This window comes from Lathyrus oleraceus, chromosome 7 (genome assembly GCF_024323335.1).
Source record: "Lathyrus oleraceus cultivar Zhongwan6 chromosome 7, CAAS_Psat_ZW6_1.0, whole genome shotgun sequence".
NCBI classification, from domain to species: Eukaryota; Viridiplantae; Streptophyta; class Magnoliopsida; order Fabales; family Fabaceae; genus Lathyrus; species Lathyrus oleraceus.
In genome coordinates this window covers 9,298,612-9,312,246 of record NC_066585.1, presented here as the reverse complement: position 1 = coordinate 9,312,246, position 13,635 = coordinate 9,298,612, and the positions used below count along the sequence as shown (strand labels likewise).

The window sequence follows — 13,635 nt, the reverse complement described above, 5'->3', positions numbered from 1 at the left end:
GGCAGTTGTTAGTGAAATTGAAGTGGAAATCAGTTAAATGTTAGCTGGCTGTTTAAACTGGGAGCTAGTTAGGTTGTATCCCTACTGAGTTAATTGGGAAAAATGTTGTTATGTTAGTAATTAGTTTAATAGAATTCTATTATTATGAAATTTGTGTGAATTAGTGTTATGCTATTAATAATTAAATTAGTTCAGTTATAAGCTAGTGTTAATGTTAAGTCTCATTACATTGTCTTACTTGAACTGTTAGTGCAGAATTTCTTATTAATTGGAAATTTTTGTTCAACTGTGAGGAATTATTCTTACTGTTATGTTTATTAAGCTCTGCAGGTTAGTAGGTGTTGCAGGTTGAATGTATGGGGATTGCTTAGCTTTCACTTCATGTTCCTTAACAATTGACACATCTAATGAGGCAGGAATAAAAGAGAAGGTTATGTAGACAATGATGGCTGCAGAGAAAGCATCCATATCATGACGTTGTGAGTGTTGGCTTTGTGTCATTGGTAGAGAGTAGCTTTGTTATGGAGTTAAGGCGGTCGAGAGAAGGCGCGAGAAGGCCGCAGAAGAGGGGTTCGTCCAGGATAATTGGTTTGGTGATTGATTCCAACGGTTCCTCGGTTCAATTTTATATGTTGTGGATTAAATGCTTGGAATGCTTGGAATGCAATCTTGTAACTTCAGATACTTTTTTTGTAATGTTTATGTTGACACATATGTGGTTGTGGTTCATAATTGGATGTAATTAGAATAGAAATGTGAATGTATTATGGTTTATGGAATTGAAATGCTCATAATTATGCTCATAATTGTTGGATATATTTGTTTATGAAATTGAAAATGAATGTATGTATGGTTGAATTGGAAACTTGATGGTTACAGGTTAATAAAAATGGAAAAGTGAATGTATGACCTATGTTGTAATTTGAGTTAATGGTTTAATACAACATTGTATGGTTTGAAGAGAAATTGAGTGGTCGATTACACATATTAAAATTGAATTGGTTTATGTATGGTATAGGATAAAAATGGTTTAGAAGGTGGAAGAAGGATAGGGTCTAAAATGAAAATGAACAAAATAAAGAAATGGACTTTATAATGAACATGGTTAAAAGTGAACATGAACATGAATTAGGACTTGGAAAGTGTCAATGGTCATATAGTTGACTTTGGTCAACATGGCAAAATTGTAGTTTTTTTTCATGTATTGATACATTTGAATGCAATAATGGACTAAGGTTCCATGGATCTTAGATGCAAATGAACTTTAGGCCAAGTGCCAAATGAAAAAAAATGAAAAATTTTCAGGACCAAAATCGGGGTATGACAGCTATAGACGGTTGTGGTTGCGGGGTTTGGTTCTTGGTTTTGTGTTTGGGTGGGTGGTATGAATGGATTGCAACGTTGGATGGTTTATTGTTGGGTGGTTGGCATGAACGGGTTGTGATGTTAGGTGTGTGGTTGTTTTGTGTATGTGGTTGGTTGATGTTGTGTGGTTGGTTGTTGAGTTTCAGTGGGTTCACATTGGTGTTGGTTGGTGAATTGGTGTGGGGCATACGATGACGAAGCAAATTGGCGCGGATCCATAAAATACTGCGGCTCAGATACAAATTGCTGAGTTGTCACAAACCTAAACCATTCCATATATTGTTGAGTCGGTCTTGCACCTTGGATGACTGGTTCGTTCAAGATGTGTTGTCGTCGATTCCTCCATTGATGACACATGTCTTTTGCAAAGTCTCTCCAGTCAGAATAATCCCACTGTGCATCGACCCTTTTTTGATGCCAAATCCCCAAACACGTGGGAGATTCTGGAATATGTTGTAGCATTCCTAACTACAGTTTGACCCGGTCACTTTGGTGCATTTTAAATGTAGTGAATCAGATAATCGGTGTCTTCGATGTCCAAACTGCAGCATCGTCATGGTTCACATCATGATTCAGACCCAGATATGGCCTCCAAACAAACTGGAAAAAAAATACCAAATCTTTAGATGGAAAATAATTTGAGAAGAATTTTTAAATTAAAATATAGTTTGGTAGGATTATTACATCATCATGTCCAATGTGGTCCAATAGATTTCGATAGACTGCAATAGCGTGTTTCGGACACCTATTGTAGATCATTCCCCTTACTGACCACCTAAGATAATAAAAAGAAGTGAAAAATATTATTTACTGTTAATTTAAATAATAAATATAATTAACTAAATGGTGAATGGTAAAGTGCTAGAGTTACTTCGTTGCAAAGGGGAACACGAATGGGCGCTCATTTATCGGGGCGAGCGACGGCATCCTAGACCACCCCCAAGCTTAAAGCAAATAAGTACATGAAAAAAAAAGTACATGTATTCTTTTTTGCAGTTCTACACATTGCACTATATAGATGGGCCAACACAGTTGAACCCCAACTATAAGTGTTTACCTTATTAATGTTGCGTAATAAAGGTAAATACATTATATTCACAAAATTACCTGTACTTTCTGGAAACAAAAAGTTACCAAATAAAATCATAATATAACACCGAGCTATTATTATTTTCTCATACTCGGTTGAATCGTCGGACAATACTATACTGGCATAATATTGTTTAAGATATTTTAAATTTATACCTTGCCCCCTTGCTTGACCGGATGTGTCTCCCTCAGTTTCGTCGTCTAACAAAGGGGCACCCAGTAATTCATTGCATATATTGTTGTCTTGGTTAACTTGCCCATTCACTGCCTTTCTGTCTATACAAAGACCCAACAACATGTACACGTCCTCAAGTGTGACGGTACACCCACCAATCGGAATGTGAAATGTGTGGGTCTCGGGTCTCCACCTCTCCAACAAATCCAAAATGAACTTGTAGTCCACCGAGTACGAAACAATGTTTAGTAGATTTCTAAATCCACATCCTCTAATATATGGTTCTATTAAAGGATCGTGGGGTACATATTCATGTACACGGCATCTAAGCCGCTTTGGATCCTAATAACAAAAAAAAAAGAAAATACAATTAGAAGAAGAAATACATACTCAACAAACACACATCTATAATAAGTAATCCTAAAATAGAAACTAAAAAGAGAGAGATTACAAAGGTATACCACAAAAAAGATATGTATAAGAAGTAATCCTAAAATAGAAACTAAAAAGAGAGAGATTACAAAGGTATAACACAAAGAAGATATGTATAAGAAGTAATCCTAAAATAGAAACTAAAAAGAGAGAGATTACAAAGGTATAACACAAAGAAGATGTGTATTAGAAGTAATCCAGAAATAGTAACTAAAAGAGAGAGAGATAACATACAAATGCCTATATATTCTCTATTGTGCCTTTGTGTTCATCGCCCATAGTCAACAAAGACATGATTTGAATTTGCAAAGCTTGAGTTTGGTAGATGAAAGAAATATGGTAGAAGAAAATACTTGAGTATTGATGAAGATGATTTGATATTGTTGATATGAGAGACTATTTATAGATGAATGAGTGAGTAGGTTTGGAAACCTAAAAAGAGTGTGATTGGTTGCATGGAAAGGCAAGAGGAGACAAGAATGACAAAATTCAGCATGGAAGAGCATGTGAGGAATCTTCTTGGCGCATGTGAAGAAATCACATGAAAGGGAAGAGGAGCCCTTGAGTTTGGCGCCTACATGTGATTTCTCACATGCAAGGAAGACGCGCCCTTCCTCTTGGCGCCTTAGTATAAGGCAATTGGAAGGGGCGCCCTTCCTTGTGGCGTCTTTGTCTTGTTTTGTGAAGGGGCGCCCAAGCCTTTGGCGCCTCAGTTACTTTATGGCGCCTAGGGAATGGGCGCCTAGGTTGGAATCTTAGGGCACAGACATCAAAGATTCTTTGATTCCCTGGCGCTTGTGTATTCGTTTCAATCTTTTCTCTGCGTGCTGGATTCCTTCAACTGCATGCATGGTCAAGTCTGTACAAACAATTACCAAATTATCAATGCATTTACCAACTTACCAATGACCAACTATTTATGTTGTGCAGTTGAACAACTTAGCAATGCATTCAATTTCAATTCCATTCAACACAATGTCTTCCACACAACATTATATGAACAGTGCACATTTCGAAGGTGAAATATTTGATCATCAGTTGTTCGGTTTTTGTTTCCGAAGCACAGAGGTGACTCCGTTTATACTAAATCGGCGATCAAATTTTTCACATCTGAAACAAAGAATAGAAAAGAAATTGCAGTGCAATAATGTGGGTCAGATCATCTATAAAAATCCAGTTTGTTTTACAGAAAACCAGGTAAAATTTTATCAAAAGAAGATTCGAGATGATGATGATGTTCATCATATGTTTGGCAGTCACGAACATTCCGGTTACAACAATATAGAGTTCTATATATTACCACATCAACAACACGAGTGTTTTGTGAGACTGATGACGAACAAGCTGAGGTGAATGTTCCAGACGATGAAGAAGAGGAACCTGAGATCATGGTTGATTCGATGGTGAACGCTGAAGAGGAAGAGGAGCCAATACCAGCAAGTCATGTATATTGCCCACCCCAACACATGACAAGGTTAAATTTGGTTTCAGATGAACCTTCGGCAGATGTATGGTACAATCCTTACGTGCAAATGCAAGGATCTCTGAAACAAGGAGACAAATTTCGCACAAAAGAGGAATGTGTAAAAGCCATTAAGAAATTCCACATACAACTAGCAACAGATTTCAGAGTAGACAGAACTAACGCATCGAGGTATAAAGTTTATTGTTCGAATGAGCACTTCCTTTTTAAGTTATCAGCTTCGTACCGGAAGAGGAGCGAGTCTTGGGAGATTGGATCAATGGGTCCAGATCACACATGCATGCTGACAAACCCAATGCAGGATCATCGTAAATTAAGCTCTCAGCTAATATGCGATGATATATTGTCTGTTATTGGCGATAATCCGTCGTTAAAGGAATCTCGCATATTAGGGCAGAGTACGAGTACGCACCATCATATGGGAAGGCATGGATAGCTAGAACAAAAGCTGTTGAAAAAGTGTTTGGCAATTGGGAGGAATCTTACAAGCAACTTCCAAAATACCCGTTGGCTCTAAAACACTATGCTCTTGGGAAAATTTTCAAGATGGAAACATTGCCCGCATATACACCAGATGGTACGTGTGCTGTTGGAAATAGAATATTTCACCGTCTATTTTGGGCGTATCAACCGTGTATCATAGGTTTTTCTTTCTGTAAACCAATTATACAAATTGATGATACATGGTTGTATGGAAAATACAAAGGAACGTTACTGATGGCAGTGGCACAAGATGGGAACAACAATATTTTTTCGATCGCCTTTGCCCTAGTTGAAGGGGAGACTACTGAGGGATGGAGTTTTTTCCTAAGAAATCTCCGATTGCACGTTGCACCTCAGCCTTACTTGTGTTTGATCTCTGATAGACACCCCTCAATCATTAGTGCATATAATAACATTGACAATGGCTGGCAAAATCCTCATTCGGGAAATCAAAGATCAGATGTTGCGTAAGAAGGTTGTCAATGCAGGTTACGCATTAACAGAACCTTTTTTCAAACACTACCGCGAGGAAATAAGATTGTCGAACGAAGATGCGGTTCGGTGGATCGATAGTATTCCGTTGGAGAAGTGGACTAGGGCATACGACAGCAGACAACGTTGGGGCCACATGACAACAAATCTTGTGGAATCAATGAACTCCGTCTTCAAAGGAATTCGTAACCTACCAATAATCGCTTTGGTGCAAGCTACATATTTCAGGCTAGGGGCCTTTTTTGAAACCAGACGCTCAAAGTGGAGTTCCGTGTTGTAATCTGGACAGTTATTCAGTGATGCTTCAATGAAATTCATCAGACATGAAGCTGCCAAAGCAAACACACACGTGGTTACGGTATTTGACTGAACTAAAGGTTGGTTTAGTGTTGCCGAGTCCATGGATCACAATGAGGGCATGCCAATGAGACAGTACAGAGTCAAATTAGATAGAGGTTAGTGCGACTGTGGAAGGTTCCAAGCCTTTTGTACCCCCTGCTCCCATATCATTGCGGCATGCTCAAAGGTTCGAAGGGATCCATCCTACTTGCTATCTGAAGTTTACAAAGTCGTCGGCCTTTCAAATGTTTATAAAATTAGTTTTTCGGTAGTGGCAAAAGAGGATTATTGGCCAGAATATCAAGGGGACATCGTGTGGCACAACGAAGTTATGCGAAGGAAGAAAAAGGGTCGCCCTAACAGCACCCAGATTCAAACCGAAATCGATACGGCGAACAAAATGGTTAGACTATGTAGTTCATGTCGTCAACTAGGTCACAATCGTAATAACTGTCATAGTGTTGGAACGAGCATAACCAGATAAATTCAAATGTACCTTTGTTACTATATATGGAAACTTAAATTTATTTCAAAGTACCTCTGTTGCAATATATGGAAAATTAATTTTACTTCATAGTAGACGTCTGTGACGAAAAGACAGTTGTTCATAAAAAGTAACACAAACAATTAAAACAACTAGAATACAAAAACTATGCGATTACAACCATCAAAATAATTTTAAACATGTACTGCATCATCCTACGAGCGTCTTGGTCGGTTTTAATATCCACTCATTCACGCACTTCTCCGTTTTGGTTGAACGTGGACACAAGCCATTGTATTCTTCTAATCCGTTCACCCTCTCCAATTTCTCCCTCTAACCAACTGTACAACGTCCGATTAAGACGTTCAAACGTATCTGTGTTCCAAAGTCGAACCTGTATCGGAGTCGCAACGGCAGAAAATATTACATCAGCATTTCGTTTCTGAATGTATGCAGACATTGTTGAAACAAAGAAAATTAAAATCAATGGTTGAACTAGACTAGGAGATGAATTTGAGTGAAAATAATTGTATGCAAGGGGATGGTATTTATAGAAACGGAAGATGAATTGGACAAAATACGTAGGCGCCAATTGAATTGGCACCCACATGACACACACACACACACACACACACACACACACGCCACAAAAATTAGCGCCTTGCACACAAACACACACAGACGCCATTGCCTCTGGCGCCTCCTCTTGGAGGGCCATGCAGGCGCCACACACATTGGCGCCTCCTCTTGGAGGGCCATGCAGGCGCCATATGTAACAACCCAATTTTTAGTATTGTTTCTTATATTATTATTATTATATTTTATTTATTTATTTGGAGCGTTAAGTAATTAATTGATTGTTAGGTAGTATAATAATTGATTATATTAATTAATTTGGTGTGTTAATTAATTATTTAGTTGATATGAGATATATTTAAATAATTATATTAATTAACTTAGTGTGTATGTTGGGTTGGTTTAAATTATTTGAATTAAATAGAGATATTTAAATATTAGGTTTTATTGGGCCTATTAATTAAATTAGATGTATTATGCTTTAAGCCCAAATAGAATACTAATATAAATAGTAAGAGGAGAGGGAGAATATGATTCATTTGATCATTTGACAAAAATAGAGAAAGAGAAGAGGAAAAGTAAGGAGAAAAGGGGAAGAACAAAAGAGAAGCTAGGGTTTCCATCAAATTGAAGAGGTAAGGGGGGAATCCTTATTATTATGGGTTAGTATGATTGGGTCAATGGGTAGAAACATGTGTAGGTTGAAATCCTTAAATTGCATGGTTTTGGAATTGTTAGGTATTGATGAATATTCTCGATTTGTGGTGATTGGATTGTGTTAAAACTGTAAATTAATGTTATATTGTATGAGTCATAATTTTCTGAACGTGTAGCTTTTTACGGAATCGAAATCGGAGGTTCGAAGGTCCTCCAACGATGAAAAATATAGAAAATTCTGATTCTGTTTTACGTTAACCGGTTACCCACCGAGCGTTAACCGGTTACTTGCTTAAAAATCTGTGATTCTGTTTTTGTGTTAACCGGTTACCCACTGAGTGTTAACCTGTTACTTGCTTAAAAATCTATTGATTCTGTTTTTGTGTTAACCGGTTACCCACCGAGCGTTAACCGGTTACTTGCTTGAAAATCTGCGCAGGAATTTGTTTCTTTTTTATGTTAACCGGTTACTCACCGAGCGTTAACCGGTTACTTGCTCTGCTTTGTTTTAACCGGTTACTCACCAAGCGCTAACCGGTTACCACTGTTTGAAAAATGAAAAATTGAGATTTTAAAAGTTGTATTCATTGGTATGAAATCTAATTGTGTGTATTTGATAATTAGCCTATATTTGTGGATGATATATTGTTATGAATGTGTATGTGTACCATTGGTGGATAATTCATAGAGTTGAATTATGTTGATATGTGGAATGTTAAGATGGTAGAGATGATCTTAATTGCATATGTGTTGATATGTGTGCATTCATTCATGGCATGGTCGGCTTAATAATGAAAGCGGTGAAACGGTGGGTTCACATGGTAGCACACGTTGATCCTTAATTGGAAATAGGCGTGGTAGATGTAGCACACGTAGATCCTTAATTGGAAATAGGCGTGGTAGATGTAGCACACGTTGATCCTTAATTGGAAATAGGCGTGGTAGTAGACGGTGATCTTTAATTGGAAATAGACATAGCACACGTTGATCCTTAATTGGAAGTAGGCGTGGTAGTGGCTTTGATCTTGTCCGGATCGGAAGCGTGGCTTGGATTCTAGATATTGAATCGGAAAGCGGTGAAATGTTGGGTTCACATTGAGGTACCGCATGCATAGAGTCACATGTCTTGCATTGAGTCACATTAGAGTTATGTGATAATTGAATGTATGTATTTATGTGATTGTGATGTGTGTTCGAGATATGGTAATTGAATTTGGTGATGTTTGGATGCATAACTTGGTGAAATATGTGATTATGTGATAATTGTGGTTATGTGTATATTTGAGAATATAGCATTGAATTTTAATATTAACTCCTTGAGTTTTGATGTATGTTTGAAACATATGAAATAAATGTGGATTAATGTTATTGACATGATGATACGAGGTGTGATGAATTCCGTTAATTGTTGATTTAATCATTGTGCCTGATTATACTTTTTCATAATGATTTGAATTCTCACCCTTTCTGTTTGAATGTTACCTTTACATGGGTATCGTGCAGATACTCCAGAGTAGTATTGCTGAAGTAAGTGGACGGTAGCTCGCTCGACATTAGCCGGAGAGTTTCCGTATTTTAGTTTGAAGACTAAGTAATGAGTCAATGCTCTGGTCATGTAACACTGGGTAGATTAGTAGTATTGAACTCATATCTTATTTGGATATGCATTATGTTATTACTTGGTTTATTTTATCTTGAGGTGATTATTGAGAGATGATCATGGTATGGGACATGGATCATGTTATGAAATACATGAGTATTCATTATTTTCCGCTGCGAACGCATATTCTTGGATATTCATGATAATTGAAATGTGTTATTTTATATGACCAGGTGTATTGTATATCGATGATGAATGATGTTGGTTTTTGAAAGCTTTTAGTTTTTGAAAACGTCGATGTGAGGCCCTTATGTTTATACGCGTGCTTATTTACTCTGATTATATGTTAAGTATTTTGGGGTAGAAAAAAGGGTGTTACACCATACACATTGGCGCCTCTTCATGAGGCCCAATGCATGTGCGCCAATGCATCTGGCGCCTCTTCTTACTAATTCTCTCTTGGATTATCCGAATAAGATATCGATGTCTATAAAATCTCTAAAGACGAATAATAACAATAAAAAAAATAAAAAATACTATAATGCCGCCAACTGCAATCAAGTAGATGTAGAAAGGAGGATTTGAGGATTTGCTCGTGAAAAAACAAAAGAATTTAACTTAAATATAAAAGTGAATTCTATTGAATTGTAGAAGTATAAATATAAAATTAAAATTATAACGTAAATATCTCTGTTAACGCCCATGCTAAAGTTGAAGGAAAAAATCTGCAAAATTAATAATCAACCTATTATAAATATGGAAATATTTGACACATATGTGGTGGAGGAAATTAAGTATTTATAACTAGGGCTGGACAAGAAACCGTCAACCGGCCCAGTCCGCAAAAACCGAAAAATAAAAACAAAAAAGTGCAGTTTCAAACGGGCCAGCGGTTTGACAAGCCCAACAGTGCGGCCTGTGGTGGATTGTAATGGGCGGTTCGGTTTATGGAGAAGCAACCGGCGGTACCCATACCCGCCCAATCCAGCTGAGTATATTTTCCAATACGTAGCCGTTTTATTTCTCCCACATAAGCGATGAAAAACTCTAGCGAAGAACCTGTTGCTCTGAAAATTATAGATAAAAGAGTTTTTCGTTGTTTATTTGTTTTTATGAAACTTGCGCCATTGTTGCTATGTGTAAGAACTCCTTCGCAATCTCAGTAACTCATATTCTTTATATCCAACTCTCATTGTATGGCGTTGTTGTTCTGTTTTAATCACTGTAGTTGATGATCCACATTCATCTTGACTTGTTTTTATTTTCCCCTCTTTTGGTATGTTCCTGATAAATGAATTTCTTATATGTTATTGTGTTTGATAAACTTTATTTCATTTTATATTTTGAATTGTGTTGCTCTATCTTCACTATGATTGTGGATTAATTGATGTTTAATTTTCATTTCAATCATATTGATCTCTTTCTCATATTATTAAAAAAATATGTTCTTCCATTTTATGCAGAATCTTCTCAATTAAAGGATGAAGCCACTCAATTATACAGAAAGAAAACTCATCACAGAAGTCATGCTCTTATCTTGTCTCCTCCACTAAAATGTTCAACCCTTTCTCTTCTTTTATATAAGCTATTTCTTTGATGTTGACCACTCTACTTTCTTGCTTTTTTATAGCTATCAAGTGAGCCACATGCGTCGCAAGGGATTGTCAACTTTGATTACAAGGTCTGTTAGTTTTTATTTTTAGAATCTAGATTATTTCGTTTGATGCCCTCATCTACTAGTTGTCCATTAACTATTATATTTCTATTGGCATATATTGTTTTTGTAGTTTCTTAGTGGAACTTTCTCTGACTATGCATGCAAATTGTTCTCAAGTAGTTTCCTTATTTAATAATTCATTTTTATATTTTTCAGGGAAAGGATTATAGGAACCAGATTCAACTTGGAAATGGATCTTTGCTAGGAGCAAGTTATATTCAGGTAGGGGGATCTGCATCCAATGTGTTGCTCTTTTTTTTCTTCTTCTTTTAGTGCCTGTTTTATATGAGATTTAGGTAGGAAAATTTCATTTAGATTACTTAACTTGTTTGTTATTACAATATATTACTTGCATACAGCTATCTGGTTTTGTTTGAACTGATTGACATTGTACTGTCAACAATCAGTTCTGAGTATGATTAAGCATTCACAAATGACCTACTCTACTTCCTTAATTTACAGTTTAATTTGTAAGTAAAAGAAGGGTTATAATTTATCCCCTAATCTGAAACATATCTACTGATTCAATCTGTTGCACGGTGTGGTACAATTTATTGATATGCGAATAAATCCATTTTATTACTGAAAACATTGACTTTTGTTTTGCAGAGTGTCAGCAATCATTTATCATTGGGTGAGGAGGTACTTTGGACTGGTCAGCATCAGAAGTCTGGTGTTGGTTATGCTGCTCGCTACAACACTGATAAAATGGTAATGATGACTTAAGACTTGTTCTTACATGCATTATCTGCAACTTGCTTGCTTCCCTCTGCTTACTTATTTAATTTAGGATCTTTCACAACTATTTATTTATCTAAAGTTTATGGTTGTCCCATCTGATGTTTGTATACATGTTCTTCCCTATACATTATGCTGCTTCCTAAGTCAATTTCAAGGATTTTGTTTTTCTATTCTTCCTGTTATAATACAATTATGTACATCATAAAGATAACATACCAAGCGGATATAGTATGCTTCTACTTATCCAATTGTATTAGTTATTGTTATCCTACAAAGGGCTACCATTAGCACTGTCATGGTGTGGTGAGGGCCCTGACTGCAACAGTACTTTCCACTGCATCACAGTTTATTGTTGCAACCACGAATAGTGGGAATAGAGATGTGATAGTGCTCCCTCATCTATTCCTATTTTGACTTAACCTCCATTGTATAGAATAATGGCCATCCCGTTTTTCTGCTATATCGTTTTTGTGGATGATCTGCTCTGCTATCCGAGATTGTTAACATATGCTACATATTATCTTATTTTGTGTTCAATGTTTCCATTTTTATCACCTACTTATTTTATTCATTTTATATGGCTACCAAAATATATCAAATTGCTTGTATTCATCCAGGTTGCCACTGGACAAATTGCCAGCACTGGAATGGCCCTTCTAAGCTATGTTCAGAAGGTATCTGATAAGGTGAGTCAATCATGACATAGTAGATTTGTGCTTTTCTTAGTCCTTTTTATTTCTTAAATTGAATTTTCCTTGCAGGTTTCTCTGGCTACTGATTTAATATGCAACTTCAACTCCATGTCAAGAGACGTCACTGCTAGCTTTGGTTATGACTAGATCCTTTGGCAGCTGATTAGGATCATAGTTGGCCATTTAAAGTCTCCCTTTGAAAGCTGATTAGGATCACAGTTGGCCATTTAAAGTTCTTTGCTCATTGTGATGAAATTTTGACCCATTTTATCCAGTTGAAAAACCATCTTATCTTGTTTCAACATCTTGTGTTGGTTATTATAGTGCCGCCTTAGGGGAAAGGTTGATTCCAATGGCGTCTGTGCTGCATTTTTGGAGGAGCGGTTAAACATGGGTCTGAACTTCATTCTTTCTGCCGAGGTCAGAGCGCTTTCCTTTGTTCATATACATTTTATCAGATTATTCATCATTCTTTGACATGATTTTCATATTTACTTATTGCAGCTTGATCACAAGAAAAAAGACTACAAATTTGGATTTGGTTTGACTGTTGGAGAATAAAATAGCATGACTAGAGCTGTATTTCCTTTTTCATTAGCCAGCCTAGCCTAGCAAGTTTTCTTGCTTCATTTTACTTGTTGGAGATTTTTCTTTTTGTGTCGGCAAACATCATTTAATCTACAAGTTGGCCTAAAAATACTTCAAATTTGTTGCCATATTTTCCCTGGAGAGAGATGTAGAGTGATAATAGATGACCATGCATATTATAAGATTCATTTCAACATAATGCTCATGTTTGCTAATATCTTTCGATTTCTCAAGAGCGATGACTTAAAAAAGTCCTTGCATAATTTGGTGATTATGTTTACCATTTGGATGTTTTCACAGATTCATACTAATCAAACTTAATAAAGCGATTTGGATGTTTTTGCAAATTCATACAAGAGTTTTATTATGTAGAAATAATCAAGTTAATAAAGCGATTAATAATGATATCTAGTATTCATAAGAAGGCTCTAGATACCACTCAAATAAGCTGATTAAGCACATGCTCTTGTTGAAATTCGGATCCATAATATATTGATTGGAAAATGTTGTGGACTCTATATACATACATATATATAAATAAAAGAGCACTAAGATCCATCTTCATTTTGAGTTTTTAAATGAGATTTATTTACTTTTTTATATTATATTACACCTTTTTATTTTCTAAACAACTTTTCTATATCTTTTGAATATTCATACAACTCAACAAAAACTCAAATGAATTCCATGAAGCCAACCATGCCATGAATGAATGCACACAT

At 36.2% G+C, this 13,635-nt stretch overlaps 1 protein-coding gene across 2 annotated transcripts; it reads left to right on the top strand.

Annotated features, from left to right (window-relative positions):
* Window positions 1-10,082: 10,082 nt before the first annotated feature.
* LOC127103809 (mitochondrial import receptor subunit TOM40-1) lies at window positions 10,083-13,252 on the top strand. 2 transcript variants are annotated; one of them, XM_051041053.1, is made up of 8 exons: window positions 10,083-10,314; window positions 10,639-10,698; window positions 10,806-10,856; window positions 11,049-11,114; window positions 11,502-11,603; window positions 12,251-12,307; window positions 12,395-12,745; window positions 12,830-13,252. In XM_051041053.1, exons 2-7 carry the CDS (start codon window positions 10,657-10,659, stop codon window positions 12,470-12,472), a joined length of 396 nt encoding a protein of 131 aa, XP_050897010.1. In that variant the 5' UTR covers window positions 10,083-10,314; window positions 10,639-10,656; the 3' UTR covers window positions 12,473-12,745; window positions 12,830-13,252. The 2 variants fall into 2 exon arrangements, with proteins under 2 accessions (XP_050897010.1, XP_050897009.1); XM_051041052.1 differs by having other exon boundaries at window positions 12,251-12,319.
* Window positions 13,253-13,635: the final 383 nt, after the last annotated feature.